Source organism: Rhinatrema bivittatum, chromosome 1 (assembly GCF_901001135.1).
Source record: "Rhinatrema bivittatum chromosome 1, aRhiBiv1.1, whole genome shotgun sequence".
NCBI classification, from domain to species: domain Eukaryota; kingdom Metazoa; phylum Chordata; class Amphibia; order Gymnophiona; family Rhinatrematidae; genus Rhinatrema; species Rhinatrema bivittatum.
In genome coordinates, this window is record NC_042615.1 from 678,956,953 (window position 1) to 678,984,716 (window position 27,764).

Sequence of the window (27,764 nt, forward strand, 5' to 3'; positions counted from 1 at the left end):
AGATGTTAAGTCAAACTTTACAACCCTGAGTAAATGCAAACATTAGCAGGAGCAGACTAGGTTTTGGTTCTAGATCTGCAATATGGATGAGGGACGAAAGCGGTTGACAGCTTAGACCCATTGGGGTAGATTTTCAGAGCCCTGCTCGCCTAAATCCGCCCAAAACCGGGCGGATTTAGGCGAGCAGGGCCCTGCGCGCCGGGAAGCCTATTTTACATAGGCCTCCCGGCGCGCGCAGAGCCCCGGGACTCGCGTAAGTCCCGGGGTTCTCGGAGGGGGGCGTGTCGGGGGGCGGGCCCGGTCGTCGCGGCGTTCCGGGGGCGTGTCGGCAGCGTTTTGGGGGGCGGGTACGGGGCGTGGCTATGGCCCGGGGGCGTGGCCGCGCCCTCCGTACCCGCCCCCAGGTCGCGGCCCGGCGCGCAGCAGGCCCGCTGGCGCGCGGGGATTTACGTCTCCCTCCGGGAGGCGTAAATCCCCCGACAAAGGTAAGGGGGGGGGTGTAGACAGGGCCGGGCGGGTGGGTAAGGTAGGGGAAGGGAGGGGAAGGTGAGGGGAGGGCAAAGGAAAGTTCCCTCCAAGGCCGCTCCGATTTCGGAGCGGCCTTGGAGGGAACGGGGGGAGGCAGCGCGGCTCGGCGCGCGCAGGCTATACAAAATCGATAGCCTTGCGCGCGCTGATCCAGGATTTTAGTGGATACGCGCGGCTCCACGCGTATCTACTAAAATCCAGCGTACTTTTGCTTGAGTCTGATGCGCAAGCAAAAGTAGGCTGATCGCGCTTCTTTTAAAATCTACCCCATTGATAATAAAATTTCACTGAACCTAACATAGCAATTTTGGATCTATGAGGAAAGTGCATAGTGAAAAAACCCCATGGCCCGACAATGAAAGAATTGAGGGGGCTGAAGTTATGGAATATGTGCGCAGGGACATATAAGAATTTGTTAGAATGTCTGCGCGGTTGCTGGACAGGAAGGTCGTTGTGACTGTGGTGTCCAGAAGTGTTCTATAAGGGATTTATGGCAGTGACAGCAATCCCAGGTAGTAGATATATAGTGAGTCATGAAGAAGTTAGAGCTCCTTGCTTGGATTGACTGTGGTTATGCAGCTGTCCATGCAAGGAAAAGAGTGAATGATGTTGTACTCCGTAGAGAAACAGCAGTCACCGATAGTGATTGATTGATTGATTTATTTATTTATTTATTTATTTAGGATTTTTATATAACTGACATTCCTGTAAAGAATACATATCACACCAGTTTACATTGAAACAAAACTTTCGCTGGGAGGCGATACATTAAACAATGAACATTAGCGTATTATAACATTGAACAATTGGAAACAAGGAACAGTTTCAAACCGCAAACAGCTAAAACGCAGGATTAATATAAAATAAAATAAAATGAGAATAAAATAAATATAGAAGCGTTAATACTGGATAAATTAAAACAAGTAGGAAGGTTAGGTAGCTTGGGAGAGGGGGGCGAGAAGGAGGGAAAGGATGTCAAAAAGGTGTAGGAGGGAGGGAGGGAGGGAGCTGTGTGGAGGGTTCGGTGCCCCATTAACTGATTGGCCTTAGGCCTTAGACCATGTTCTTAGGCCATAGTTCTTGTTATCAGACCCACATCAGAGAGAACTTGGGTTTTCAGGGAAAGCTTGACTGAAAAGCCAAGTTTTTAAGTCTTTCTTGAAGGTTTGGGGACAATGTTCTTGATGGAGGTCTGGTGGGAGAATGTTCCATAGAGTCGGCCCTGCTGTGGATAACGCTCTTTTACTTAGAGAAGATTTAGTAGAAGGGGCATACAGAGAGCCTTTGTAAGCTCTTCTGATTGGTTTTTCGGAGGTATGCGGATGGAATTTATTGCTAAGGTTGAGAGGGGCGATGTTATGAATGTCTTTATGTATCATCATGAGTACTTTGAACGAGATCCTAGCTTTGATGGGAAGCCAATGAAGTGATTGCAGAATGGGAGAGATATGCTCTCTTTTGTTTGAGTTCGTGAGTATTCTCGCAGCGGCATTCTGTACCATCTGCAGTGGTTTTATTGTTATTGCAAGGAGACCAAGCAAGAGGGAATTGCAATAGTCTATTTTGGAAAGGATAATGGACTGCAGCACCAGCTGGAAATCTCGAAAGTGAAGGAGAGGTTTAAGTTTTTTTAGAACTTGTAATTTAAAGAAGCATTCTTTGGTAGTGTTTTGGACAAACGATTTAAGATTGAATTGGTTGTCTAGTTGAACTCCTAAATCTCTGACATAGGGGGAGTGGTTGATAGCGGTTGAGACTGATTGTGTCACATTTAGGGAGTTGAAGAGAACTTGGTTTTCATCTTGAGATATGATGAGAATCTCTGTCTTGTTTGTATTGAGGATCAAGTTAAGACTGGTAAGCAGACTGTTAATTGATTGCAGACATGTGTTCCAGTGGGACCAGGTTTTGTGAAGAGATTCTATGATAGGGAGAAGAATCTGGACATCATCGGCGTAAAGGTAATACGTTAATTTTAAGGAGGCGAGTAATTGGCAGAGAGGGAGAAGGTAGATATTAAAAAGAGAAGGGGGAAAGGGCTGAACCTTGCGGGACTCCTAGGTTTGATCTGATGGAGTGAGATACCTTATTATTGATCTTCACCTTGTAAAATCTATTGTCCAGGAAGGATTTAAACCAATTGTGTGCCACTCCTTTGATACCAATGTCAGCTAGACGCTCCATAAGAATGGAATGATTCACAGTATCAAAAGCCCCAGATAAGTCGAGTAGTACTAGTAGGTAGGGCTGTTTCCTCTCAAGGTTAAGGAGAATGGTATCCGCCATAGATGTTAGAAGGGACTCCGTGTTTTGAGTTTTACGGAATCCAAACTGGAAAGGGGAAAGGATGTTGTTCTCCTCCAGGTATTCTGAGAGTTGTTTGTTAACTATTTTCTCCATAATTTTGGAGATCAATGGGAGGTTAGCTATAGGTCTGAAGTTTGCAGGGTCAGTAGTTGGAAGGTTGGGTTTTTTTAGTAGGGGTTTAAGTATGGCTAGTTTTAGTTGGTCTGGAACCATCTCTTGTGTAAAGGAGCAATTAATTATGTCTGCTAAAGCTTTTGAAATAGTGTTCGGGATGGAGAGAAGGAGGTTTGAGGGTATTGAGTCCAGTGGGTGAGATGAAGGTTTGAGCTTCCTGAGGATGTTTTCGATTTCCAGGGAAGAGGAAGTCTCAAAAACTTCAAGGGTGGAGTTACTTTTAGGAGTATAATGTAAAGGTTGGGGAGTTCCAACGTTAGAAGCGGTAAGTGGTTTTATTAGGTTAGCTATTTTTCTCTCAAAAAAGATGGCCAGCTCAGTGGCTTTAAGTGCTAGGTCATCTGGAATAGTCGGAGGGGAAGGTTTGGTGAGTGATGAGACATAAGAGAAAAAGGCTTTGGAATCGAAGAAGAAATGATGGATTTTTTTGGAGAAGAAATCTTTCTTAGCTCTAAGAATGGCATTCCTGTAGGCATTCAACAGTGATTTGTAGGCTGATAGATTAGAGGTTGATGGGTTCTTGCGCCAACTGTGCTCTTTGCTCCGTAGCTCTTTTTTGAGGGTCTTAAGTGTTGGGGTGAGCCAAGGTTTCCTGTTATCCTGGTGTGGGTGTAGTGATTTGGTAACAGTTGGACAGGCTTGTTCTGCAACTTTGCTAGTTATCTTGAGCCAGGAAGAGGTTGCGGTGAAGGCATCTGAGAGATCAAGTTGCGCTAGATCCTTTGAGAGTATATTACTTAGGTATTCTGTGGCACAAGGTTTCCTAAACTGAATAGTGGTGTTAGGGAAGACAGGCCGGGGGTGATCTTTAATTTGTAGCTCTGATGAAATGACCTGATGGTCTGACCAAGGGACTGCAGTACAGGTTGGGCTGGTAGCAGAAATAATACCTTTGTTTATGAAGATAAGGTCCAGTGTGTGGCCTGCTTTGTGAGTGGGGCTTGTAACAATTTGTCTAAAGCCCATCGGGTGGATTTGAAGAGCCCTGCTCGCGTAAATCCTCCTGGATTTACGTGAGCAGGGCCCTCGCGCACCGGCGCGCCTATTTTGCATAGGCCGACGGCGCGCGCAGAGCCCCGGGACGCGCGTAAGTCCTGGGGTTTTTTGAAGGGGGCGTGTCGGGGGTGGGGCCAAACGACGCAGCGTTTTGGGGGCGGGACTGGGGGAGTGGCGCTGGCCCGGGGGCGTGGTCGAGGCCTCCGGACCAGCCCCCGGGTCAGATGACGGCGTGCCAGCAGTATGGCTATGCGCGTATCTTATAAAATCCTTCGTACTTTTGTTTGCGCCTGCTGCGCGAACAAAAGTACGCAATCGCGCTTTTTTTTAAAAATCTACCCCCATATGTCTAAGTGTAGTGAGAAGAATTTCACAATTGGGGGAAGGTGGTGAAGCATCCACATGCAGATTAAAATCTCCCATCAAGATGGCTGGTTTATCTAAGTTCGAATTTACAATCAAACATTTTATCAATGGAGAAGGGTCAGATTCAAGAATCCCTGGAAGTGCATAGATGAGGCCAAGTTGGAGATGATCTGATTTGAACAGGGCTAGTTCGAGGTTGTTAGTAGTGGAAGATAGTTGTAAAGAGAGGCCTAGAGCTTTTTTTTACTGCAAGCAGTAGTCCTCCTCCTCTTTTTTTGAGTCGTGGGATTGAGTGTATATCATATAGTTGATTGGGGAGCTGGTTTAGAAGTACTGTATCCGTTGGTTTCAACCACGTCTCTGTAACTGCACAGATGTCTGGTTTAGAGTCTAACAGGTGATCGTTGAGAAGGTGGATTTTTTTTAGAAATAGATTGAGCATTGAATAAAGTAAGCGTGAAGAGCGAGAATCCAAGGAGTTGAGTGACTGGTGCAATCATGATTGGGATTAGCTTTTGCTGTCGGAGGCCAATAGCTCGAGGCCTGTTGAAGCTCCTGTTGTAGTGAATGGGAATATTAAACATACACATATTTAGAGGAGACTATGAGATGTAAAAGGTGTAAGCAGTCAGTTGCTAGAGTTGATGAATGAGGAGCAAGGTAAAGGTGGTCTTTCAGGGTCAGGATGTGCTCAGAGTGATGATAAGTATTATTAGCTCTGTCTAGGAGGAGAGTCCAGGTGAAGGAATGATACTTGCGGGCCGAAAGGGGTGTATAACTCTAATAGCCAAGATATGGATCGAGGCGGGTTGAAGGTGGCACTCTTGCCAACGTAGAAGAGGTGGCCGATAGCGAAGTAAGGGGTAGCACTCCGGGGCTGCACTCCGGGGCGCACAAAGGGGCCTGCCCCTTTGACGCGCTCCTTAGGCGTGCGACGCTCGGCGCGTGATGCCAAAATGGAGATTGAAATTTAAAGCGCCGCCCGTCGTCTTCTGATTGGCTGCCTCGCAGCCGTCTGATGATTGGCCGGTTCTCGGGGGGGGCGGGCTTCAGCCGCGTGTGAGGAGGTGAGCAGGTCGCGAGCAGAGCCAAGCCTGGTCGCAGTCGGCGGCGGCCCTGTCCGGGTAAGAGAGAAGAGAAAAGGCCTGGTGGTTGCCAAAGCTGGTGCAACCAGCAGAACTTGGGATTGTAATATTGTTGACTCACCATGAAGCACATAGAAAGATTAGAGGCAATCTACTCTATCATTTACTGCGATATGGAAGCATGGTGACGAGAGATACCATTTTACCTGTGCCTTCTGAAGAAAGTTGGTATTTCTGAGGTCCAGGATGGGTGGAGAGTAACTACTTTCTGTTGAAAGAAAGAATAGTGACGCCAGTCCAGAATTCTTCGGAACTCTTTCCGGTGTTTCTGGAGCACCAAGGACTGCCAGCACTGTGCGGAACAGTGGCGATGGCAGTGGTGATGTTGCTCGGCCCGGGCATTCTCCAGCACTGAGAAGGATAGCACTGATGTGCTGGATGGTGTCGGTGGCGGACGGTCACCATGCCCGTGACAATGAGTGCCACGGTGCTTGGCCCGGTCTTTCCCCAGCGCCAAGGTGGATGCCATCGCAGTCTTGGATGGTGAATGTTGATGGACTGTCAGCATGCCTACACTGCTCCTGGCACTATGTAGTGTCGTAGGCTAATACGGGGCTTTAATAAGAACCCAAAGCATGAAGCACTGTGTTTAGGTGAGGGCATTACGTAGAGGTGCTATGTCGGTATTGACGGTGTCAATGGCGGCCAATGCGGCCTCGAGGGCATCGTCAAAAATATATATATGAAAAACGTCGATGACCCGGGCAGAGCAAGGATAACAGTGATGAAAGCACTGATGGCATCGGCATAGGTATCTATGGAAACGATGTGGCATCGAGAAATCGAAAAACATCACTGGCATCGGAAAAAATGATACCGGTATCGACGGAGTCAATGATCGCATCAATAGGAATGTCGAAGACATTGATGGAAATGACGTGGGCATCGACGGCATCGATGTATGGAGGCGGGCGCCGACGGCATCGGTGGCATGGCCACGGGCATTGACGGCATTGATGGGATTGACTTGGGCACCAATGGAGTCGATGGCATCGATGGTACCGGCATGGGCACCAATGGCATTGACATTGGCATCAATGCCATCGATGGAATCAACCTGGGCATCGATAGCATCGACCATCGATGCTATCGATGGAATTGACCCAGGCATCAATGGCATCGACCTAGGCATCGACGCCACAAATGGAATCGACCTGGGCATCGATGGAATCGATGATGGCATTGATGGAATCAATGATGGCATCGATGGAAGTGTCATGGGCATCGATGACATCGATAAAATAAATGATGGCATCGATGGAAATGACCCTGGCATCGACTGAAGTGCCCTGGGCGATGATGGCATTGACCCGGGTATCGATGGCACTGACGACACAAGGGTGTGCATCGATGGCATCCATCCGAGCAATGATGGCATCGATGAAACCCAGGGAAAAATCAGTGCAATGGATGAAAAACATGGATGGCACTGATAGAATCGATGCAGGGAACAATGGCATCAATGTATCGTGGGGGAGGGGTACCGATGGCATCGAAGAATGCAGGACGGTCTGGAAGGGGGTACCGACAGTAGCGATGGGGGCATCGACTACGTGAGGGTACCGAGGAAATCGAAGGACCTGGATTCGACAGAGGCCCTGGCGGCAATGGAAACCGTGGAAGTCCCTGTCCCACTAGTACTAATAACCAGGCAGAGTGTCACAGAGGGACACTCGCAGGCTATGTGTGGCTAACTATGAAAACACAGGGAGAGGGATGGCAGCAGTCGGTTGGCAGGCCAGGGAGGTGACAGGAACCGACCGAAAAACAGGGCATAGTACTCACCGGGCATCGAATAAATGTACGCAAATGGAGACCCGTGCAGGGAAAAAGTGTTTGTGAAGTAAAAGTTTAAGTGTTTCCGTGTGGAAAAAGTTTTAGAATTTCTCACAGATCTCCTAACCGCTATGCTTACTGCAGAGCGGAAAAAAGAAGACTGAGGGAGACACCTGTAGTCACAGGGATAATTGCAGGCTGAGTATGCTCAGTGCACTCAGTGTGCCAGTGTCAGTCAAATCTTTATAGAAACTTTGACAGAAAAGTTTTCCATACAGGGCTCCATCCTGTGATGTCACCCATATGTGAGGACTACCATCCTGCTTGTCCTGTGAGAAACATATTTACAGGGCTATTTTTCAGGGGGTACTTGCTGATAATAGCACCTTTTTCCTCCACCTGCTTGATTTGCCCTGTGGTTCCTAACAAAAAAAAAATATGCACCTTGAATGTGAGTACTGGCACCTTTTTTCTGGAAAGATAGCACTGCATATTTAGGTACTTAAGTCTCAACTCACAGTGAAGTACTCCTCTGGACCACTTCTATTCTATCTATATTCTTTTGGAAGAGATGTAAAGCTTTCCAAATTGGACAACATACTCTAGAAGAGTTTTCACTAATTATTTGTACAGAGGCATTATTACTGCCATTCTTTTTTTTCTTCTGCTAGTTATACCTCTCTCTACGTACCCAAGCATTTCACTGGTGCAAGAATATTTAAAATATTGTCTTGAGAACAGTGGTAAGCAATTGTATAGCTTTTTCAGGTCCACTTGTTTTCATGACGAGATATGTAGGAAAATGTTTCTAGTCTAGTTCATTTTATTCAATTGTACAAATGCCTATTTCCTTGAGCATTGTCATTCATGCAATAATGGATATGTTGTGCGGTCATATTTGTGAAGGAAATTGTGAACAGTACCATGCATTTACAAAAATGGATTTAACATGAAATAAGATGATATTTATATATACATGTTAGCACTAAGAAAGGCAGTAATCTTATTGACTAGTAGTCGAAGCTGAATATCTTGCTATGATCCAAGAGACAGATATGCATCAAATTATTTTCTTTTCCTATTTGGGCCGTTGTAGTTATCTTATAAATGCTAAGCCATACTTTTGGATGTTTAATAACACTGAAATATAAAGTCTTGTCATATTATTATAGAAGGTATGAGGTAATAATTTATGTAATGGATACTGATACCTTAATATCAACAAATATTCTGATGAGTCTTATCTCTTACATAAACACAAACATAAAATTTACCAACATGTCATATATATTGGCTGTTGATCAAGTTAAATACTTGAAGGTATAGCAATCTTTAAAAATAATTATACTTTTTATGTATAAATATATATATTCTCATTTTCCTACTGCACCTTATGCCTGGCTGCCAGGTATATAGAAATTCATCTTTTCAGAGTGCAAGTATGAGACAGACTACATCACAGAGTTCACAGTAAAGGATGTTGTAGAAACAAAGGATACTGCATTTTTCCCATGCGTTAAAAGTATACTTGCATAACCTCCACCAGTCTGGAGGCTTTCATCCCATATACTGCACAATTTTACATTGACAGTCTCTAGTTGAAGCTTGCTGGGAGGCAATTGTTCAATGAATTTGGTGATTTTCAATGCTTTTGTATGAGAGATGTCCACTTGAATATAGATGAAAAGAACAATATTTACAAACGCAGCTGAGTTCTTCAAATGTACCACCTTTATGTCCCTATCAAAACATTTATAAGACATTTTGAAAATTTGCATTCTGTGCTAGAGAAATATTTTTGTCAGCCGTTTTTGTGGTGTAGTGTTCTAGCCATATTGGTCCTGGAGAAAGTGGAAACTTCTTAAATTTAAAGGACCAACAAAAAAATATATCGCAGTAGATTGTGAGAAACCATATGATCCTTCTTCATATGAAAAAGGATATCTGTGTTGGTCCTGACCTGCAAAGATGACAATTGTTCCAAAGGCTACAGCTCTCAAATGCTATCAATTTCCTGTTGTGGGGAGGGCAAATTGGCCGTTCCTACTTTTAAAGCTAGATTCACCCAAATTTCTGACATAAAAAAAGTCTGTCATAAAGATATTTGCCAACTTTTTGGAATGAAAATAATTAAATGTTGTGTTAAAAAAAATTACTCAGGCTCTGCATATCTTGAGAAAACCAAATAAGCTCCCTTTACATCAATCCCCCTGATCTGAGTTATGTAATACATTATCTGCTTCATTATAATATGCATGAGCATCACTATCCCTTTTCAGATATACAAAGTCACTCTCTTGATGTCCCCAACATCTAGAATTGGCATGAGGAATGTGTTTTGAGCATGTTCTGAGAGTAATATCAGCTTAAAGTAAGGAAAATAAATCAACAGCACTGCCCTAACTTCAGTCACCACATTGTACGCATGTTTAAATGAGGCAAACATTTAACAACTCAGGTCCACAACAATCAATTAGCTTTAAACAAAAAATATAAATCTTCCATTTATTATGCAAAATACACTTTTATATTTATAAGAAAATGAATAAGAATGTTACCCTGCAGTTAGGCAAGTGTCTCACGTTGCAGTCAGATTCTTTCTCTCGCCCCCACAATGATTCTCATGAACATTGTACATTTTTGAGGAAATAGTTGCAGAAAGTCTGTAAAGTAGTTTAAATATGAAAGTGGATTTTCTAAAGGTGTCCCTGATGGACCTACATGCACTATTTGAGCCAGTAGATGGGTGAAGAAATGGAGTTAACAGGCAGGAAAAGAAGGCATATTCATTATAGCAGGGCTGGGAAACCTTTGGACCCCAGGCCAGAACTGGCCCATCTCCCCTTTTTTTTTTTTTTTATGGATCACACCTACCTTATGCAAGATTGATATTGTTTTTGACCTGCTGACACTCTGACCCAACGCTATTAGTGACGGCCCGAGGTTGCGCGAATAATTTCAGGTCATTGATGATGACATCAGGCCTGCTGTCTGAGTACAGTGCTATATCAGTGGAAAAGAAGTTTGTGGCACAACATCACCAGCGGGAAGAGGTCTGCTAGCCAGAAGGGGAAGGAAAAAGAGGGAGGAGAGAATGGTGAAGAAGGAGGAGAGGTGGATCTTAGGGATGGAAGGGGGGAGGAAAAGCATAGTGATGGCTGCAGAAGGGGGAGGGGGAGCCCAAGAACGGCAGTCTTCCTTCTAAAGAGGGAGACTTGGTTTTATGCTACACTGCTGTAACCTTTTGTGGGAGGGACTGCTGCATTGGTTCTTCCATTGTGCCTTCGGTGTATTCTTGCCATTATTGGTGCTGCTTTGGTCTTCTCACTGTGCTTTAAGGTATTTTTGCCACTATACTGATGTGATATAACCTGCTGGGGGTGGAGGCTGCTGCTGTGTTTCTTTTCAATTCCCACTCAAGAGAGACAACCTCACTCCCCCCGGCCCCTAGTGCAGATAAACACCAGTAATGTGGTCTTGTTAAATAAATAGTTTGCCCAACCCTGCACTATAATCTATATTCAGTTCATATTTCTCTTACAACACTACACACAAGGGCTCAATATCTTTCATATCTATCCAGCAGAATGCAATCCTGAGGAACCCGACTGTGCATGTACAGAGGGCTCTGCCTTAATGCATGATCATTAAGAGAGGACTAAGAGTTCACTACCACATCGGTTGCCTGTACTAAATTAGTTTTAAGTATGTAATCGTGCTAGTTAGTAGTCAGTATGAATGAATCTTACTTGGCCGTATTATGCATCTTTTACTATTTCTAAGTCCTGGGAATCCAAAAACCCATGGATGTGGTTGTATATTTGAGCAAAGTGACATCTGCGAGTATAAAAGAGCTGTACGCCTATAGAAAGTGGAGTGCAAATCTAAATGTATGAAGTGTGATTGAGTCAGAGGGGAAAACGCTGTGAAGACATTCAAAATTACATTTAGAATATGCTAAGAGGTATGGAATTCATGTCACATAGGGTATTATAAATAGTAGGGTGATCTCAAGTGTTTTAGCATGTGAATATCACAGTCGCAGGTCAGAAAATTAACACAGGCTCTTTAATAGTGGGATTTGCATGGAAAACTATAACCAGAACTTAAGGGAAAAATTATTATTTGTACTAATTTCTGATAGAAAATGGTATGTTGCAGTTAATTTTCCTATTTTTCCCTATGTACATAGTTTTAAACAAAACAAAATCACTCCCCAAGTAAGTAATAGGAGTTGCATGTTGGTCCAGACTTCTGCCAATTTTAAGCATAGTACAGAGGTGGCCAACTCTGGTGCTCAAAAGCCACAAACAGGCCTTTAAAAAGGATATCCACAATGAATATGCATGAGATAGATAATGCATACAAATCTATCTCATGCATATTCATTGTGGATATCTGAAAAACAGGTCTGTTTCTGGCCCTTGAGGATCGGAGTTAGTTATACTTTGAAGGCTGAAGCAGGCAAATAAAATGTGTAATTATATATAAACATGCATGACTTGTGTGTGAGCAGAGCAGAGGGTATGGCTCTGAATAGCTTTTTTCAAGCCATGATAAATGGTTTTCTTTTTAATATCTGCTTTTACATTTGTTCAGATTTTTTTCCCAACATCTGCCTTCAAAAGCCAAAAATACATTTGGGTGAATCAAGTCCTTAAAAGTATTTCAGTAAATATGATGATAAACTCTGTGAAAAACACATATGTTTATGTGCTTGAATACCAGTAATCTAGCATGTTGCTCATACAGTGGGTTACATTCTTATCACTCTACATATTTTTTTCTTATACTTTGACTTCAGTGCTTTGCAGAGAAGCTAACTCTTATTCCTCAATCTAAAGCATTTGATCAGCTTCCTTGAGCAGTCCTGTTTTCAATCCCATTCATTGAAAGCGGACTTCCATTATGATTCCCACCTTCTTCTTCAGAAAAGGGAGCTTGAAATCTTCCCATTTCTTTCCCTGCAGTTTGCAGGGCTTACCATGCATAATTCTGTTTAATACTTCAAAAGCTCTCTGCATCCATGGAAGCACAGATAGTACCTCATGCAGGGAGTCTAGGTTCAATTTTTAAAGATAACTCATAAAGGGTATCTTCATCCATGATGAGAGACTTGTCCAAGAGAAACTGAGTCACCTAAAAAATAAATGAACAACATATTTTTATTCAGTTATTTGTGACTAGATTGATAGCATTTCAAACAGAAAATTAGATTGCGCAAAACAAATTTTGCCTTTTCTTTTAAAAGCAAATGTGGACCAATAGAAGAGAGAGAAGCTAAGGCATCGTAAAGGAGCAAAAGGGTACCAGCAGTGGCAGGAGTTCTCAAAGGCACCGTGAAAGGAGCAAAGCAGTAGCAAGAGTGGCAGGAACACCCCAAGACTTCAAAAGAAGGCACAAACAGTGGCATGTACTCCCCAAAGGCAGCCCAAAAGGGGCAAAGTGGCACCAGAGTGGCATGAACTTCCTAAGGCATCATGAAAGGAGAATGAAGCAGCAAAGATGGCAGAAAAAAACCCCAAGACACCAAAAGAAGATTGAAGCAGCACAAACTGTGGTATGAATACCCCAGGGCACCATATGAGGTACAAAGCAGCCACCCACAGTTGCAAAAACATCCCAAGGTATAGAGTCTGTGGTATGACAGCAAGGCAGAGTGGCAGATAGCTCCCAAAGTGTAGGATAAGAGATATAGCAGCAAGACAGAGTAGAGTGGCAGCAAGACCACCAAGATGTAGAGTCTACAATATGGCAGCAAGACACTTAAGGTGGTACATAAGGGATATGACAGCAAGGCAGAGTGGCAGCAATATGTCCAAGAGGTAGCACAAGGAGAATAGCAGAAAAGCTGAGTAGCAGCAAGACCCTCAAGGTGTAGCATAAGGGGTATATGTTGCAGGTTCACTCTGTTTGAGTGAGGTACAAAAAAATAAACCCAGACACACACAAGACTGGCATCCCATAGGTAACATCTCTAGCAAGACCGACCACTTCATAACACAAAAGTGGAATGCCGCAAGCTCTTCCTCTTCTGATAGGACTCACTATAAAAAGGAAAAACATAATGGCTTCTATTCCTTGGTTAACACCTTCGGCAGGACTCACTACTTAAGGAAACACAAATCATACTTACTCATGCCCTAAGTCAGCATACAATAGTGTAAGGGAAACTGCAGAATCAGCTCAGCATGTTTGACATACAGCACAGAGTAGGATGACCTGACTAAACCATCCTTGAGTCTGGAATGCATAGTTTAGACTGGGACTGCTGGCAAGGATAGTGAGTAATCCTGTCCCACAAACACTCCACACAGTCTAGTTTTGGCACGCACACTTGTTTACATTAGGCTATAAAAGACAAACAGCTATGGCTGAAGAATGGGGAGAGCGAGAAACTTACTTTCACTTTGCTGGCATGCAAAGTGCTGCGTGTCCTTTGTAGACGTACAAAGTGACGGAAACCCCTTTTGCCTGTGGTGGGCTCTCTCTCTCAGGTAGGCTGATGAAAAGGGTGTTGTGAGTATTGGCCGAAATATTGTGCACGGATACAGATGTATATGCTTAGAACTGTATATTTTAGTGCTTAGAACTGTATATGCTTAGAACTGTATACCTTTAATACTTAGAATTGTTAAGATTGTATATCAATAAACATATTATTTTACTTTTACCTTATTCTCGCCTACCACATTCCTTACAAATAGATAACGGGATAACAATCCTTCTTATTAATACCAAGTTACATTCCAGAAAGCCAGGCAGAATGCACAGATATAGCAAAGTTGCAATGATAATAATATATTACAAATACTTTCTTACTGTTATCAGGGCAGCTGAATTGTTTCTGGTGGTCAGGATTCTCTCTTGCTGTCTGTCCCTCTGCCATTTCCCTCCCCCACCTCTGCCAGTTATACCCTTTCTGTCTGTGCATCTAAAACTGTGTTGTGAGAAATGCATGCAATGTTTCCAAAATCCAGTTCAGGCTTTCTCTTGTAATTCTAACTTCCTCACTATAAATCCTGCACACCTGGAGACCGTTATTCAGCACTACTTAGCTAGATAAGTAGTGACTTCTCCGGCTAAGTGGTGGCCACTTAAAATCCAGATATGTTCAGTGGCCATCACTTAGCTAACCCTCCCCACCTGTCTCAGAAATGAACCATCACTGCAAACCTTCAAAAAACACCTAAAAACATGGCTGTTTTTAAAAGCCTTCCCACCCGACCCTTAACCTGCCCGAACGCAACACACCTCATCCCATACTCAGTCTTCTCACCCCCCTGAATCCCTCACTCCACTACTTCCTCCCACCCCACCTTCCCCCCTCCCTTCCCTCATCCCCCCCACCTCTATTCCTAAATTACCTTACCAACAAGTCCCTAATCCTAAATTTATTTTATCAACAACACATTCATGTACATATGTTATTTTCTATAACCTTTTGTTATATCCTATAACCTTTTGTTCCATGTACCACTGTTATAATATGTTATAATTGTTGTTTTTTTGGGTTTTTTTTTGGTTACCATGTTATAATGTAAAATAGGGCGGACTACGCCCTATTCTCTTGGTTATCTGGAAACCGATGTGATATCTCGATTGAATGTCGGTATATAAAAGAAATAAATAATAATAATAATAATATTCAACTGAGTAGTGTTATGTTTTTGTACAGATGTGAACCCTGGGCTGAGGTGAGAGGTGTCTTCCCCCACAGGGAGGAGCCCTGTGGCCTCACTGTTGGTAGGCATGGTCTCAGTAGCGTAGGGCACACCTATATGTTAGAGACTTTATTATAAAGGAAGGAAAAGCAGAGCCCGCAGAGCAGGAGCTGTAAATAAGTACAGTTCTGAGCAGGGAGGTATACCAGGATGATACCACAGCTGTGATGATCTGGTAGTGGCCTGCAAAGTGGGGTATGCCAGTAAGTCCCTTCAGACAGGTAGAGATTGCCTCAGAAGTGCAGATCTGGTAGTGGCCCGCGGAGCGGGATACGCCAAGGAGTCTGTACTGGAGATGAAAAGACTGAGATACAGGAACACGGAAGTGGATCTTGTAGCTGATGTGGCAATACCCTGCAACTCAGGGTATACTGTATACTGGAATAGCTTCACTAAAGAAGGAGCGGTAGTGGCCCGAGGCATGAGGTACATCGCAGGAAGCTTCAGCCAAGCTTGAATCGTTGAAGTCTGTAGTAAGGTATTCACAAGTGGAAGTTCCAAGATAGTGTCCCAAGGAGTGGGTCAGGTAGATTCCCAAGGCAGGAAGGCCCTCCGAGGAGTGGATTGCCAGGAATGCGGAAGGGCCCCCGAGGAGCGGGTACCAAGAGCGTCCAATACCCAGAGGGAAATCTGGAACTGGAAGTCCAAGAGTAGAGTGGATTCAGCAACGAAGGATCTCCTTGCTAACTCATAGTAGCAGAAGGCTGGTTGGTTTAAGTACAGCATCGAGTTGACGTCATCCGGAGGGGATGCCCCCGAGGTTCCCGCCATGACTGTACAAAGGAGGCCCTTGTGTGCGCAAGCGCATTAGGTGATTCCGGATCCAAGAGATGGTCGGCAGCGCCCACGCTGTCCCAGGGACGCTGGGAAGGTTGGCGCTGGCTGGCGGAGGCTGCCACTCTTCCTAGGATTGATGGTTCAGGGAAAAAGGAGGAGAGCATGATAGGTCACAGCTGTCTGCGACCGATGGGTGTAACAAGTAGATAGCCAGATATCCAATGGGTGGGCAATGAGCGTAATGGGGTGGCAGTTCTTAGCCATATAACTTAACTGGATAAGTGCCGATATTTGGACTTATCCAGTTAACTTATCCGGATAAAACTTATCTGGCTAAGTAGTGCCAAATAAGGGGATATTCAGCAGCACTGCTGTCCTGCTGAACATCCCACATAAGTTAGCCAGATAAGTCTTATCTGACTAACTTACATAGCCAGATAACTCTGAATATTGGGCCCCTTTGTTTACCTCTTATATTCTCACAGTTGCTGAAGTCACATTATATGTCTCAGTGTGAAAACCCTGAATCCATTAAGGCCTAACTTCTAAACATATGTTTAGCCAGAGTAGTCAGACTCAGGCTAAGCAATTCTATTATATTATAGCAGCAAGGCTGACTGGAGGAAACACTCCCAATATGTAGAGTCTGGGGTATGGCAGTAAGGCTGAGTGCCAGCAAGACCTCCAAAGTACAGAACAAGAAGTATAGCAGCAAGACAGAGTGGCAGCAAGATCCACAATGTTTAGAGTCAATAAAGCTGAGTGGAAGCAAGAATCCCAAAATGGTATATCAGGGGATGGCAGCAAGGCAGAGTGGAACCAAGACCTCCAAGGCACTTTTAGTCATCTTGCTACTCACGTAGACATTCTTGGAAACCCAGTAAAGTCAGATATAGATTTATTAAAATTTATAAATTGCCATCACACATGGAAATAGGCGGTGTGCTTTTAAATAGACAATATGCTTTTAAACCAACTATCTCGAGAGATCACGTGATGTAGTGAGGGAAGCAGATGTAAATTTCTCTCTTGGCACCTAGTCTCTGCATCCAGCCCCATTCACACAGCTTTTGGTAGTTCAAAACTCTCTGCAGCATCTCCTCAACACTCGGGCTTGCGGTATATAAAAAGATGACTTCCCGCATTGTGAGGAAGGAGAAGGAAAAGGAGAAAGAAAAACTGAGAGGACAGGACCTGCCATTACCATACGAGGCAGACCCTCCTATGACTATGCTGCTTACGATAGTGCTCGATAATATTAAGGAGGCGGTCATCGAGGCACTGGGATCAGAGTTAAAGGTGATAGTGGATAAGTTACCGGAACTCTCGGCTGCCCTGCCAGGTTATGAGACCCTATTTTTGGAGGTGGAACAATGGGTCTGTGATACACAAGATGGCCTCCTATCCACACAAACTGACATCACGGCCCTCCAGACCTCGCTGGCGAAGCAGGCATCCCACATTGAGGACTTGGAGAACAGTTCTCACAGGTCCAACCTGTGATTCATTGGTCTCCCAGATTCGATTGACATTTTTAGAAACTTGGCTCTGGGATGAACTAGGCCTCACAACTACCTACAGGACCAAGCGGGTGGAAGGGTGCACCGCTTAGGCTCCAAGAAGGTAAACATAACCCGCTTCTGGGTAGTTATCGCGAAACTGCTAAACTATGCACATAAAAATGAAATCTTACGTACTCTCTGTGCGGATCGTTCTCTTACTTTTGAGAAATAGAAAATCTTAGTATTTCAGGATTTTTCAGCTGGAGTCTCTGCGCAACGCCAGGCTATGACCCATTTTGTTGCAAAATCATTAATATGGGCCTTTGAGCTACTTTGGTATATCCTGCCTGATTAAGAGTGGCTACTTCCACCAGTAACCATTGGTTTGACACAGCGGAGGAGGCATGCACTTTCACGCAAACACAAGATCGCTCGGAGACAGGGGAACCTGGCTGAAAGCTAAGACGAGTAGGATTGAGGCGCATGTTATTGCTGCAGCTAATAGGTTTTGGTTTTTTTTACAATTCAGCTGCAACGTAAATCAGTTGTTAGATTTACATAAGAACATAAGAAATTGCCATTCTGGGTCAGACCAAGGGTCCCTCAAGCCCAGCATCCTGTTTCCAACAGAGGTCAAACCAGGCCACAAGAGCCTGGCAATTACCCAAACACTAATTACCCAAACTGCTATTAATTGCTACTGATGCAATTAATAGCAGTGGCTATTCCCTAAGTAAACTTGATTAATAGCCATTAATGGACTTCTCCCCAAGAACTTATCCAAACCTTTTTTGAATCCAGCTACACTAACTGCACTAACCACAACCTCTGGCAACAAATTCAAGAGCTTTATTATGCGTTGAGTGAAAAAGAATTTTCTCCGATTAGTCTTAAATGTGTTACTTGCTAACTTCATGGAATGCCCCCTAGTCCTTCTATTATTCGAAAATGTAAATAACCGAATCACATCTACTCATTCAAGGCCTCTCATGATCTTAAAGACCTCTATCATATCCCCCCCTCAGCCGTCTCTTCTCCAAGCTGAACAGCTCTAACCTCTTCAGCCTTTCCTCATAGGGGAGCTGTTCCATCCACTTTATCATTTTGGTTGCCCTTCTCTGTACCTTCTCCATCGCAACTATATCTTTTTTGAGATGCGGCGACCAGAATTGTACACAGTATTCAAGGTGCGGTCTCACCATGGAGTGATATAGAGGCATTATGACATTTTCCGTTTTATTAACCATTCCCTTCCTAATAGTTCCTAATATTCTGTTTGCTTTTTTGACTGCTGCAGCACACTGAGCCGACGATTTTAAAGTATTATCCACTCTGATGCCTAGATCTTTTTCCTGGGTGGTAGTTCCTAATATGGAACCTAACATCGTGTAACTACAGCAAGGGTTATTTTTCCCTATATGTAACACCTTGCACTTGCCAACATTAAATTTCATCTGCCATTTGGATGCCCAATCTTCCAGTCTTGCAAGGTCCTCCTGTAATGTATCACAAACCGCTTGTGGTTTAACTACTCTGAATAATTTTGTATCATCCGCAAATTTGATAACCTCACTCGTCGTATTCCTTTCCAGATCATTTATATATATATTGAAAAGCACCGGTCCAAGTACAGATCCCTGAGGCACTCCACTGTTTACCCTTTTCCACTGAGAAAATTGACCATTTAATCCTACTCTCTGTTTCCTGTCTTTTAACCAGTTTGTAAGCCACGAAAGGACATCACCTCCTATCCCATGACTTTTTAGTTTTCTTAGAAGCCTCTTATGAGGGACTTTGTCAAACACCTTCTGAAAATCCAAATACACTACATCTACCGGTTCACCTTTATCCACATATTTATTAACCCCTTCAAAAAAATGAAGCAGATTTGTTAGGCAAGACTTCCCTTTGTTTAAATCCATGTTGACTGTGTTCCATTAAATCATGCGCTACAATTTTGATCTTGAGAATAGTTTCCACTATTTTTCCCGACACTGAAGTCAGGCTCACTGGTCTATAGTTACCCGGATCGCCCCAGGTGCCTTTTTAAAATATTGGGGTTACATTGGCCACCCTCCATTCTTCAGGTACAATGGATGATTTTAATGATAGGTTACAAATTTTAACTAATAGATCATAAATTTCATTTTTGAGTTCCTTCAGTACCCTAGGATGCATACCATCTGGTCCAGGTGATTTGCCACTCTTTAGTTTGTCAATCTGGCCTACTACATCTTCCAGGTTCACAGTGATTTCGTTCAGTTCGTCTGACTCATCACCCCTGAAAACCATCTCCGGAACTGGTATCTCCCCAACATCCTCATTAGTAAACACAGAAGCAAAGAATTCATTTAGTCTTTCTGCAATGGCCTTATCTTCCCTAAGAGCCCCTTTAACCCCTCGGTCATCTAATGGTCCAACCAACTCCCTCACAGGTTTCTTGCTTCGGATATATTTAAAAAAGTTTTTATTATGAGTTTTTGCCTCTATGGCCAGCTTCATTTCAAATTCTCTCTTCGCCTGTCTTATCAACGTTTTACACTTAATTTGGCAATGCTTATGTTTTATCCTATTTTCTTCAGATGGATCCTTCTTCCAATTTTTGAAGGATGGTTTTTTTTGAATAAAATAGCCTCTTTCACCTCACCTTTTAACCATGACGGTAATTGTTTTGCCTTCCTTCCACCTTTCTTAATGTGTGGAATACATATGGACTGCGCCTCTTACAGAGGACTATTTCCCGGTTTATTTTTTTTTTGGGACCTACATGCAGGATTGTGATTGCATATTGATGACGCGGTTACCGCAGTACTCCCTCTCAGCTAGAACTGTTTTTAGCTGATACTGGGACCTTCTTGGCCCACTTCAGGATGCAAGTTTAGTGACTTAGACTCTGACTGTTTATTTTTGGGATTCAGAAGTATCGCTCCTTCATTGTGGGGCAAGCCATAAGCCTCAAAGAGGCCAGGTGCACTTACTGAAGAATTTTTCCAGTATAGGCATTTTGTTTTTTTTTTCGTTTTCTTGGGCGTAGCATGTGGACAATCAGCGCCTGGACTTGGTGTATTCTGTGCTGGGGTTTATTTGCTGTCCAAATGTGTTGCTTCTTGTGATACTGGGTTTCTTCTGGTTTTTTTTCACTTATGAATATCGACAGTACATATGTTGTGTGGACTACTTGTTAGTCTTTTCAGGGATGGAGGAGTGGATGGGGCTGGAATGGGGGGAGGGGGTTGAATGCATGGTGGTGTTCTTCGGGTTGAAGTTCCAGAATTGGACTGTGGATTGGGGGGTCTTGGATTAGGGGGGGGGGCTGGGGGGGGTTGGGGAGGGACGTGTATGGGGGGGGGGGAGTACCAGTACCCTACATTTATACTGATGATTTTCTAAATGAGGATGCCAATAGAGCAGGCAGTATTCTTTTTTTTTTTCCATTTAACTGTTTATTAGGGGGCGGATTTTCAGAGCCCTGCTCGCCTAAATCCGCCCAAATCCGGGCGGATTTAGGCGAGCAGGGCCCTGCGCGCCGGTGAGCCTATTTTACATAGGCCTACCGGCGCGCGCAGAGCCCCGGGACTCGCGTAAGTCCCGGGGTTCTCCGAGGGGGGGCGTGTCGGGGGGCGGGCCCGGTCGTCGTGGCGTTTAGGGGGCGTGTCGGCAGCGTTTTGGGGGTGGGTACGGGGGCGTGGCTACGGCCCGGGCGGTCCGGGGGCATGGCCGCGCCCTCCATACCCGCCCCCAGGTCGCGTCCCGGCGTGCAAGAGGCCCGCTGGCGCGCGGGGATTTACGCCTCCCTCTGGGAGGCGTAAATCCCCCGACAAAGGTAAGGGGGGGGCTTAGACAGGGCCGGGTGGGTGGGTTAGGTAGGGGAAGGGAGGGGAAGGTGAGGGGAGGGCAAAAGGAAGTTCCCTCCGAGGCCGCTCCGATTTCGGAGCGGCCTCGGAGGGAACGGGGGTAGGCTGCGCGGCTTGGCGCGCGCCGGCTATACAAAATCAATAGCCTTGCGCGCGCCTATCCAGGTTTTTAGCAGATACGCGCGGCTCCGCGCGTATCTACTAAAATCCAGCTTACTTTTGCTTGCGCCTGATGCGCCAGCAAAAGTAGGCCAATTCACGCTATTTGAAAATCTACCCCTAGGAGTATAGTTAACAAAATAAACAATAGATAGTCGAATATACATCCGTATCAAATCCAATCAGTAGATAAGTGTACAAATTATAGCCAACTGTAGCCAAATACATAACTTCATACAACCAAGCAACCATCATAATAAACAGATATGTAAAACTTTGAACAAATCTCAAATTGTAAGTCGACTCTCAGAATCCAGTAACTCCCATATTTAACCCTCCCCACCCCCTCTCTCACTGTAGAATCGAAAGTTCTAGTCAGTCATTAATTATCTCAATGGAAACCAGTGTCTCTACACATACATGCTCCTCCACATATGTAATCGCATGCATGAAGAAACGATGTCCCCTCACTCGGATACTAGCCATATCTCATACGATGCCCACGTCTTCTGAAACATAGGAAGAGTCTTATTTTTGCAAGCAGTGATCTTCCCTAGCCGATAGATGGTGGAGACCTTCCACTGTACTTCATTCAGTTGTAGAATTATAGGGGACCGCCAGTACTTAGCAAGGACACATCTTGCAGCCACAGAAACAAAATTTGCCAGTTTGGATACCTGCAAAGATTCCAAAGGTCTAGTGACACTTAATAGTACCTGAGCAGCAGAGTACTGAGATCCTGTATTACACAGAAGCACTACCCAGGCTAGAACCTGTTGCCAGTATGTTTGTATATAAGGGCAGGCCCACCACGCATGAAAATAAGTGCCTTTCTGTTGATAGCCCTTCCAGCAAGCATCTGAGGACAACGAATAAATTCTATTTAAGCGGTCTGGACAATGATGCCAATGGTAGAGCAATTTATAGCTATTCTCGATAAGAGAGGATGCTATGAGACCTCTACCTATAGCTTGATAGATTGCCTTCCAGTCATCCATATCGAGCTCCAAATTCAAGTCTCCCTCCCAGGCTTTGACAAAATGCAGTTTATCTGGGATGTCAGCATTCAAGAAGCCATATATTTTAGAAATAACTTTTACAACTTTATTGGCCCCCCTGCAGAGCCCTTCAAAAAATGTGACACCTATCCTCAAGTCATCAGATACCGGGTGTTTGGTAAGATAGTGTCTAATTTGTATATACTGGTAAAAGGGCAGATCTAGTACAGAGCTCATCATAGGTCAGGATCCCCTGTGGACCCCAAAGATGTTCTACCCATAATATGCCCCGCTTCTTCCACTCATGAAAGGCTCTGGGGGGATTCCCAGGTATGAATGCTGTATTATGAAAAAGGTTAGTTGATGGGGAGTAAATTTTATTGCCCAACAATCGTGTTTGCCTCTGTTCCCAAATCCTCAGAGTTGCTTGAAGTGGAGAGGATACTCTCTGCAACTGGGGCCAAAACCGTTTAGGCTGCCATATCAGCACTTGAAGGGGCATAGATCCCACCATTGCCTGTTCCATTTGTATCCATATCTTAACCACTGGGGTTTTATGCCAGCCTAGAATAGCTCGTAAATGTGCTGCTGCGTGGCACCAATGTAAATTGGGTACTCCTAGGCCCCCCTGTTCTTTAGAGAGAAACTATTTTCTTCGAAACTCGGGGAGGTTTGCCCCTCCAAATAAACCGCATTAGGTGATGTTGCCATTTGTCAAGTACTGCCTGTGGAAGGGCAATTGGTAACGTTTGCCCATCCACGAGATGTGGTATCGATCCCACTCCTCTAATTCTTTATAGATTTTTGTTAAGAGGGGAGCATAATTCAAATGAAATAAATCATCCACCTTACGCAGGTAAACCCCTAAATATTTTATCTTCTGGGATGGCCATTTGAACTTATAGGCTGCACATATATCATTTGCCTGAGATGTAGGAAAAGTGATATTAAGTATCTCTGATTTGTCCCAGTTGATTTTGAAGCCGGATACTGAGCTAAGAGCAGGCAGTATTCTATACCAGAAATATTCCTCACAAGTGGAGACCTATGCTGGGAGGGTCTCTACTCGAATATTCTTGACTGATCTGTGTTTGATTGTCTTTATTATATGGGATTTTTAGTACACAGACTCGGATAATATCCTGGAATGTGTGTGGGATTCATTCACTGATTAAACACTCCAAAATACTGAGCATATTAAAATGGAAATCTGCAGATATTGCATTTCTGCAAGAGACTCATCTCACTGACCCAAGAGCATGTTAAATTGTATAAAAATTGAGTGGGAGGTATCCATTATGCATCCGCCACTTCTAGATCTGCTGGTGTGGCTATTTTGCTCAACAAGCACCTACCAATCCAGATCCAAAAAGAGATAAAAGATCCAGAGCGGTGTTTTATTATTTTGGTGACAGAACTTTATAATACCACTCTTGTTCTTTGTAATTTGTACGCACCTAATACTTACCACTCAGGTTTTTTCAGAGAGATTTACCAACTTTTGCTTCCCTATATGGCTAAGACGATTATTGTGGGGGGAGATTTTAATACCATCCGGGATCCCCAGCTCGACACCTCTCAATATCGTCGACACGAGGCTGGTATGGGTAGGGGCCCATCTCTGTTGGAAAATGCTCTCCACCTTGTCAATGCTTGGCGAACGCTGCATCCTGGAGAGAGATACTTCACCCATCTATTTCGTGCCCATACCATTTACTCTAGACTGGATTACTTTCTCACTAGCAGTCATGCATTTTCATATATTCAAGCGGCTGGTATTGATGACATTATTGTCTTTGGGTGGATTTGCAGTTTGTGCATTCTCCTAGAGTGGTCCGAGTTTGGAGATTTCCATATTATTTGGCTGAGGATGAGCAGTTTCATAAATACCTAGATGAAAAGTGGTCGAATATGCCAATCTGAATCAAGAGCATCAGGATCAGCCCATTTTGTTTTGGTATACTGCCAAAGCGGTACTCCTTGGGGACATAATTTCTTACACAGCCCATAGACGGAAGGTCTTGAACCAACGCATCTTGCATTTGAGCACTCAACTGCGCCATGCTAAAGCTCAAGTTGCTAAATCAGCTACTGGGAGGGCTCGAGAGAATTACCTATTATTACAGTGTGCATTGAACTCTTTACTCCATCAGCAGGCCAAGAAAACCCTTTCGTACTACCAAATTAAATTGCACCAATATAGCAATAAGGCAGGCAGGTTGATGTCCCACTTGATTAAATCCTCCTGTACTACTCATTTTATATCAGGGTTACGGTCTCCGGTGGGCCATGTAGTAACTAGCACTCCCTCAATCATGCATCTCTTTAGATACTTTTACTTTAATCTCTATAAGACAGAGGGGTGGAGTGAAGAGGCGTGCACGAGGTTCTGTGCCTCCTTAAATATTCCGTGTCTGATGGATGCTCAAAAGGAGACACTCACTGTCCCATATCGGCGGAGGCGATCAAACTAGCTATTCACAACTCTAAACGACTTAAAGCCCCAGGCCTTGATGGGTACTCCACTGAATTTTATAAATATCTTACTGAGAAACTGGCAGTCCCCTTGTCCCTACTATTTTCGGAACTTATCAAAATTGGTCGCTATCTTCCGAATACTAATCTCGCCCATATTTCTCTCATTCCAAAAGCAGGTAAAGATTCCTTACTTCCCGAATCATATCGCCTGATCTCTCTGTTTAATTTCAACCAAAAGTTAATGGCAAAGATCTTTGCCGATCGATTGGCGGCTTTTCTCCCTACTTTGAATGGAAGTAGTCAGATAGGCTTTGTGCGGAAGCATTACGCCCTCTCCAATATCAGACGAGTTCTGGCGGCCATGGGTATGTGCCAGCAAATGGATACCCCTTATTTAGCTATCAGCTTTAATGCCAGAAAGGCGTTTGATCGGGTGGAGTGGAGCTATTTGATTACATTTTGAAGCAAATGGGTTTTGAGGGTCTTTTTTATAATGCTATACAACTGTTATATCATGATACCCGGGCAATTATTCTCGCTAATCGTGAGCAGTCTGAACCCTTTGTCGTTATGAGAGGCACGAGGCAGGGATGCCCTTTATCCCCTCTGCTCTTTATTTTACAGCTTGAGCCTCTGTTATTAGCCATACAGGCCAACCGGGAGGTTAGGGGTATTTGGTTTCACACGGAGGTCTTCAAGTGCGCAGCGTTTGCAGACAACATCCTAGTATTTCTCATGGATCCTTCCACCTCTCTTTACCCTGTCCTACAACTGTTGTGGACTTTTGGGTTTTTTTTTCCGGATTACGGTTAAATGAAGGCAAATCATCGGCTCTGTCTTTTCCTGATGCTCTGAGAGAAAGATGGCAGGATGGGGAGTTTATTGTAACCCACTCAGTTCTTCAACTATGTTTTGGGAAAGTGGCTCACTTGCTCGGGTGGGGTGCATTTGCTCATTCAAAGCCCAGTTTTACTCAAGTAGATGCTTTTTAAAATCAGGCCATAAGGGGGTAATTTTCAAACAGCCTACCCAAATTAGGAAGTAAAAACACATGTAAGTTGCACCAGTTTTTAAAGCGGACTTATTGGGCAGATTTTCAAAGGGTTATGCGCGTACATTGAAAATTATCCCATCAAATTTACCTGCACACAGCGTATAAGAAGAAGCGGGCCCACTCACAAAGCAGGTCATACATTAGACCTCATATTTATCAACGATAGCTGGTCCATCCATACAAATCCCACCTGCACGTCAATCCCATGGTCAGACCACCAGCTTATAGACACAACCCTCAAAATGAAAAACACACCACCTCCAAACATCTCCAAAACCACCATTCATTTCAGGAAACCATGCGCACTGGAGTTACTCAACGAACAATGCTCCAAAGATCTCAAACAAATTGACTTCTCAGACGCCAACACAGCCACTACTTCATGGATCAAACTCACGAACAAAATAGCTGATCAACTCTGCCCAACCTCCACAAAAGAAATCCAACCGACACAAGACAACAGAAAACCATGGTTCACCCCGGAACTCAAAACCCTGAAACAGAAACTACGAAACAAAGAACAAAGCTGGAGAAATAACCCTTCTCCCACATCCAGACTGGACTACAAAGCCACCCTCAACACCTACAGAAACGCCATACACAAAACAAAAAAGGACTTCTATGCAAAAAGAATTCATAACTTCATCTTCGACTCGAAGGCTTTATTCTCCTACGTTTCATCTCTCACCAAACCAACACCACCATCCATCCCAGACCAACTAGCACTCAATAAGGCCAACGAACTAGCCACCTACTTCAAAACAAAAATCTCAAACCTCACCCTCTCCCTTACAACCCACCAAACTCCTCCAATACCTCATAGCACATACCAACTCACTCTGAATTCTAGACTAGAGTCATTCGAGCCCACATCAGCCATGGAGATTGAAAATTTACTTAAAAAAATTAAACCATCTGCACATCCCTCGGACCCACTCCCTACTAATTTGCTCACTGCCATCTCTAGCACCGTCGCAAAACCTATTGCAAAAATCATCAATACCTCTTTAGCCATGGGCACAGTTCCTAATCAGCTAAAACTTGCAATCCTCAAACCCCTACTGAAAAAACCAACTGCATCACCCATGGACCCAGCCAACTACAGACCCATTGCAAACCTGCCCCTGATCTCCAAACTGATGGAAAAAGCAGTAAATAAACAACTTTCCGAATACCTCGAGGAGCACAACATTCTTTCCCCGGCACAATATGGTTTTCGCAAATCTCGAAGCACAGAGTCCCTACTGCTCTCACTCACTGATAATTTACTTTTGAACCTGGAGAAAAAACAGTCATTCTTACTGGTCCTACTAGACCTATCGTCAGCGTTCGACACGGTAAATCACTCACAACTCCTAGAACAACTATCAAACATAGGAATCAAAGGCACAGCTCTCTGTTGGTTCAAATCATTCCTATCCAACAGGTTTTACAAGGTCAGAATTAACAACAAGGAATCTGACCCCATCCTATCAGACCAAGGCGTACCACAAGGCTCATCCCTCTCCCCTACCCTGTTCAACATTTACCTCCTCCCCCTCTGCCATCTGCTATCCCAACTCAAGCTTACTCATTACCTCTATGCAGACGACATCCAGATCCTAATCCCCATCACAGAATCAATTCAAAAAACCTTCGTCTACTGGGAAAATTGTCTTCAACCAATCAAACAACTACTCTCCAGCCTAAACCTGATTCTAAACTCCAGCAAAACAGAGCTGCTACTAATCTCACACAACCCGAACAACCACCCACCTAGTCTGGCACAAACCACATCTTTAAACATGGAGCTCTCTGCAGACGTCAGGAATTTAGGAACTTGGCTTGACAATCAACTTAACCTTAAAAAATTCATAAACACAACCACCAGGGATTGCTTCTTTAAACTACAGGTCCTAAAGAAACTAAAGCCACTCCTTCACTTCA

At 44.1% G+C, this 27,764-nt stretch overlaps 1 protein-coding gene across 1 annotated transcript in view; it reads right to left on the reverse strand.

The window, feature by feature from the left end:
• Positions 1 to 7,544: 7,544 nt before the first annotated feature.
• The window catches only part of RASGRF2 (Ras protein specific guanine nucleotide releasing factor 2), an 888,178-nt gene continuing 867,958 nt past the window's right edge, over positions 7,545 to 27,764 (reverse strand). Inside the window, exon 27 of the mRNA XM_029574148.1 lies at positions 7,545 to 12,431. Within this exon, the coding sequence (XP_029430008.1) occupies positions 12,339 to 12,431 (93 nt within the window). The 3' untranslated portion in view covers positions 7,545 to 12,338. The remainder of the gene's footprint in view (positions 12,432 to 27,764) is intronic.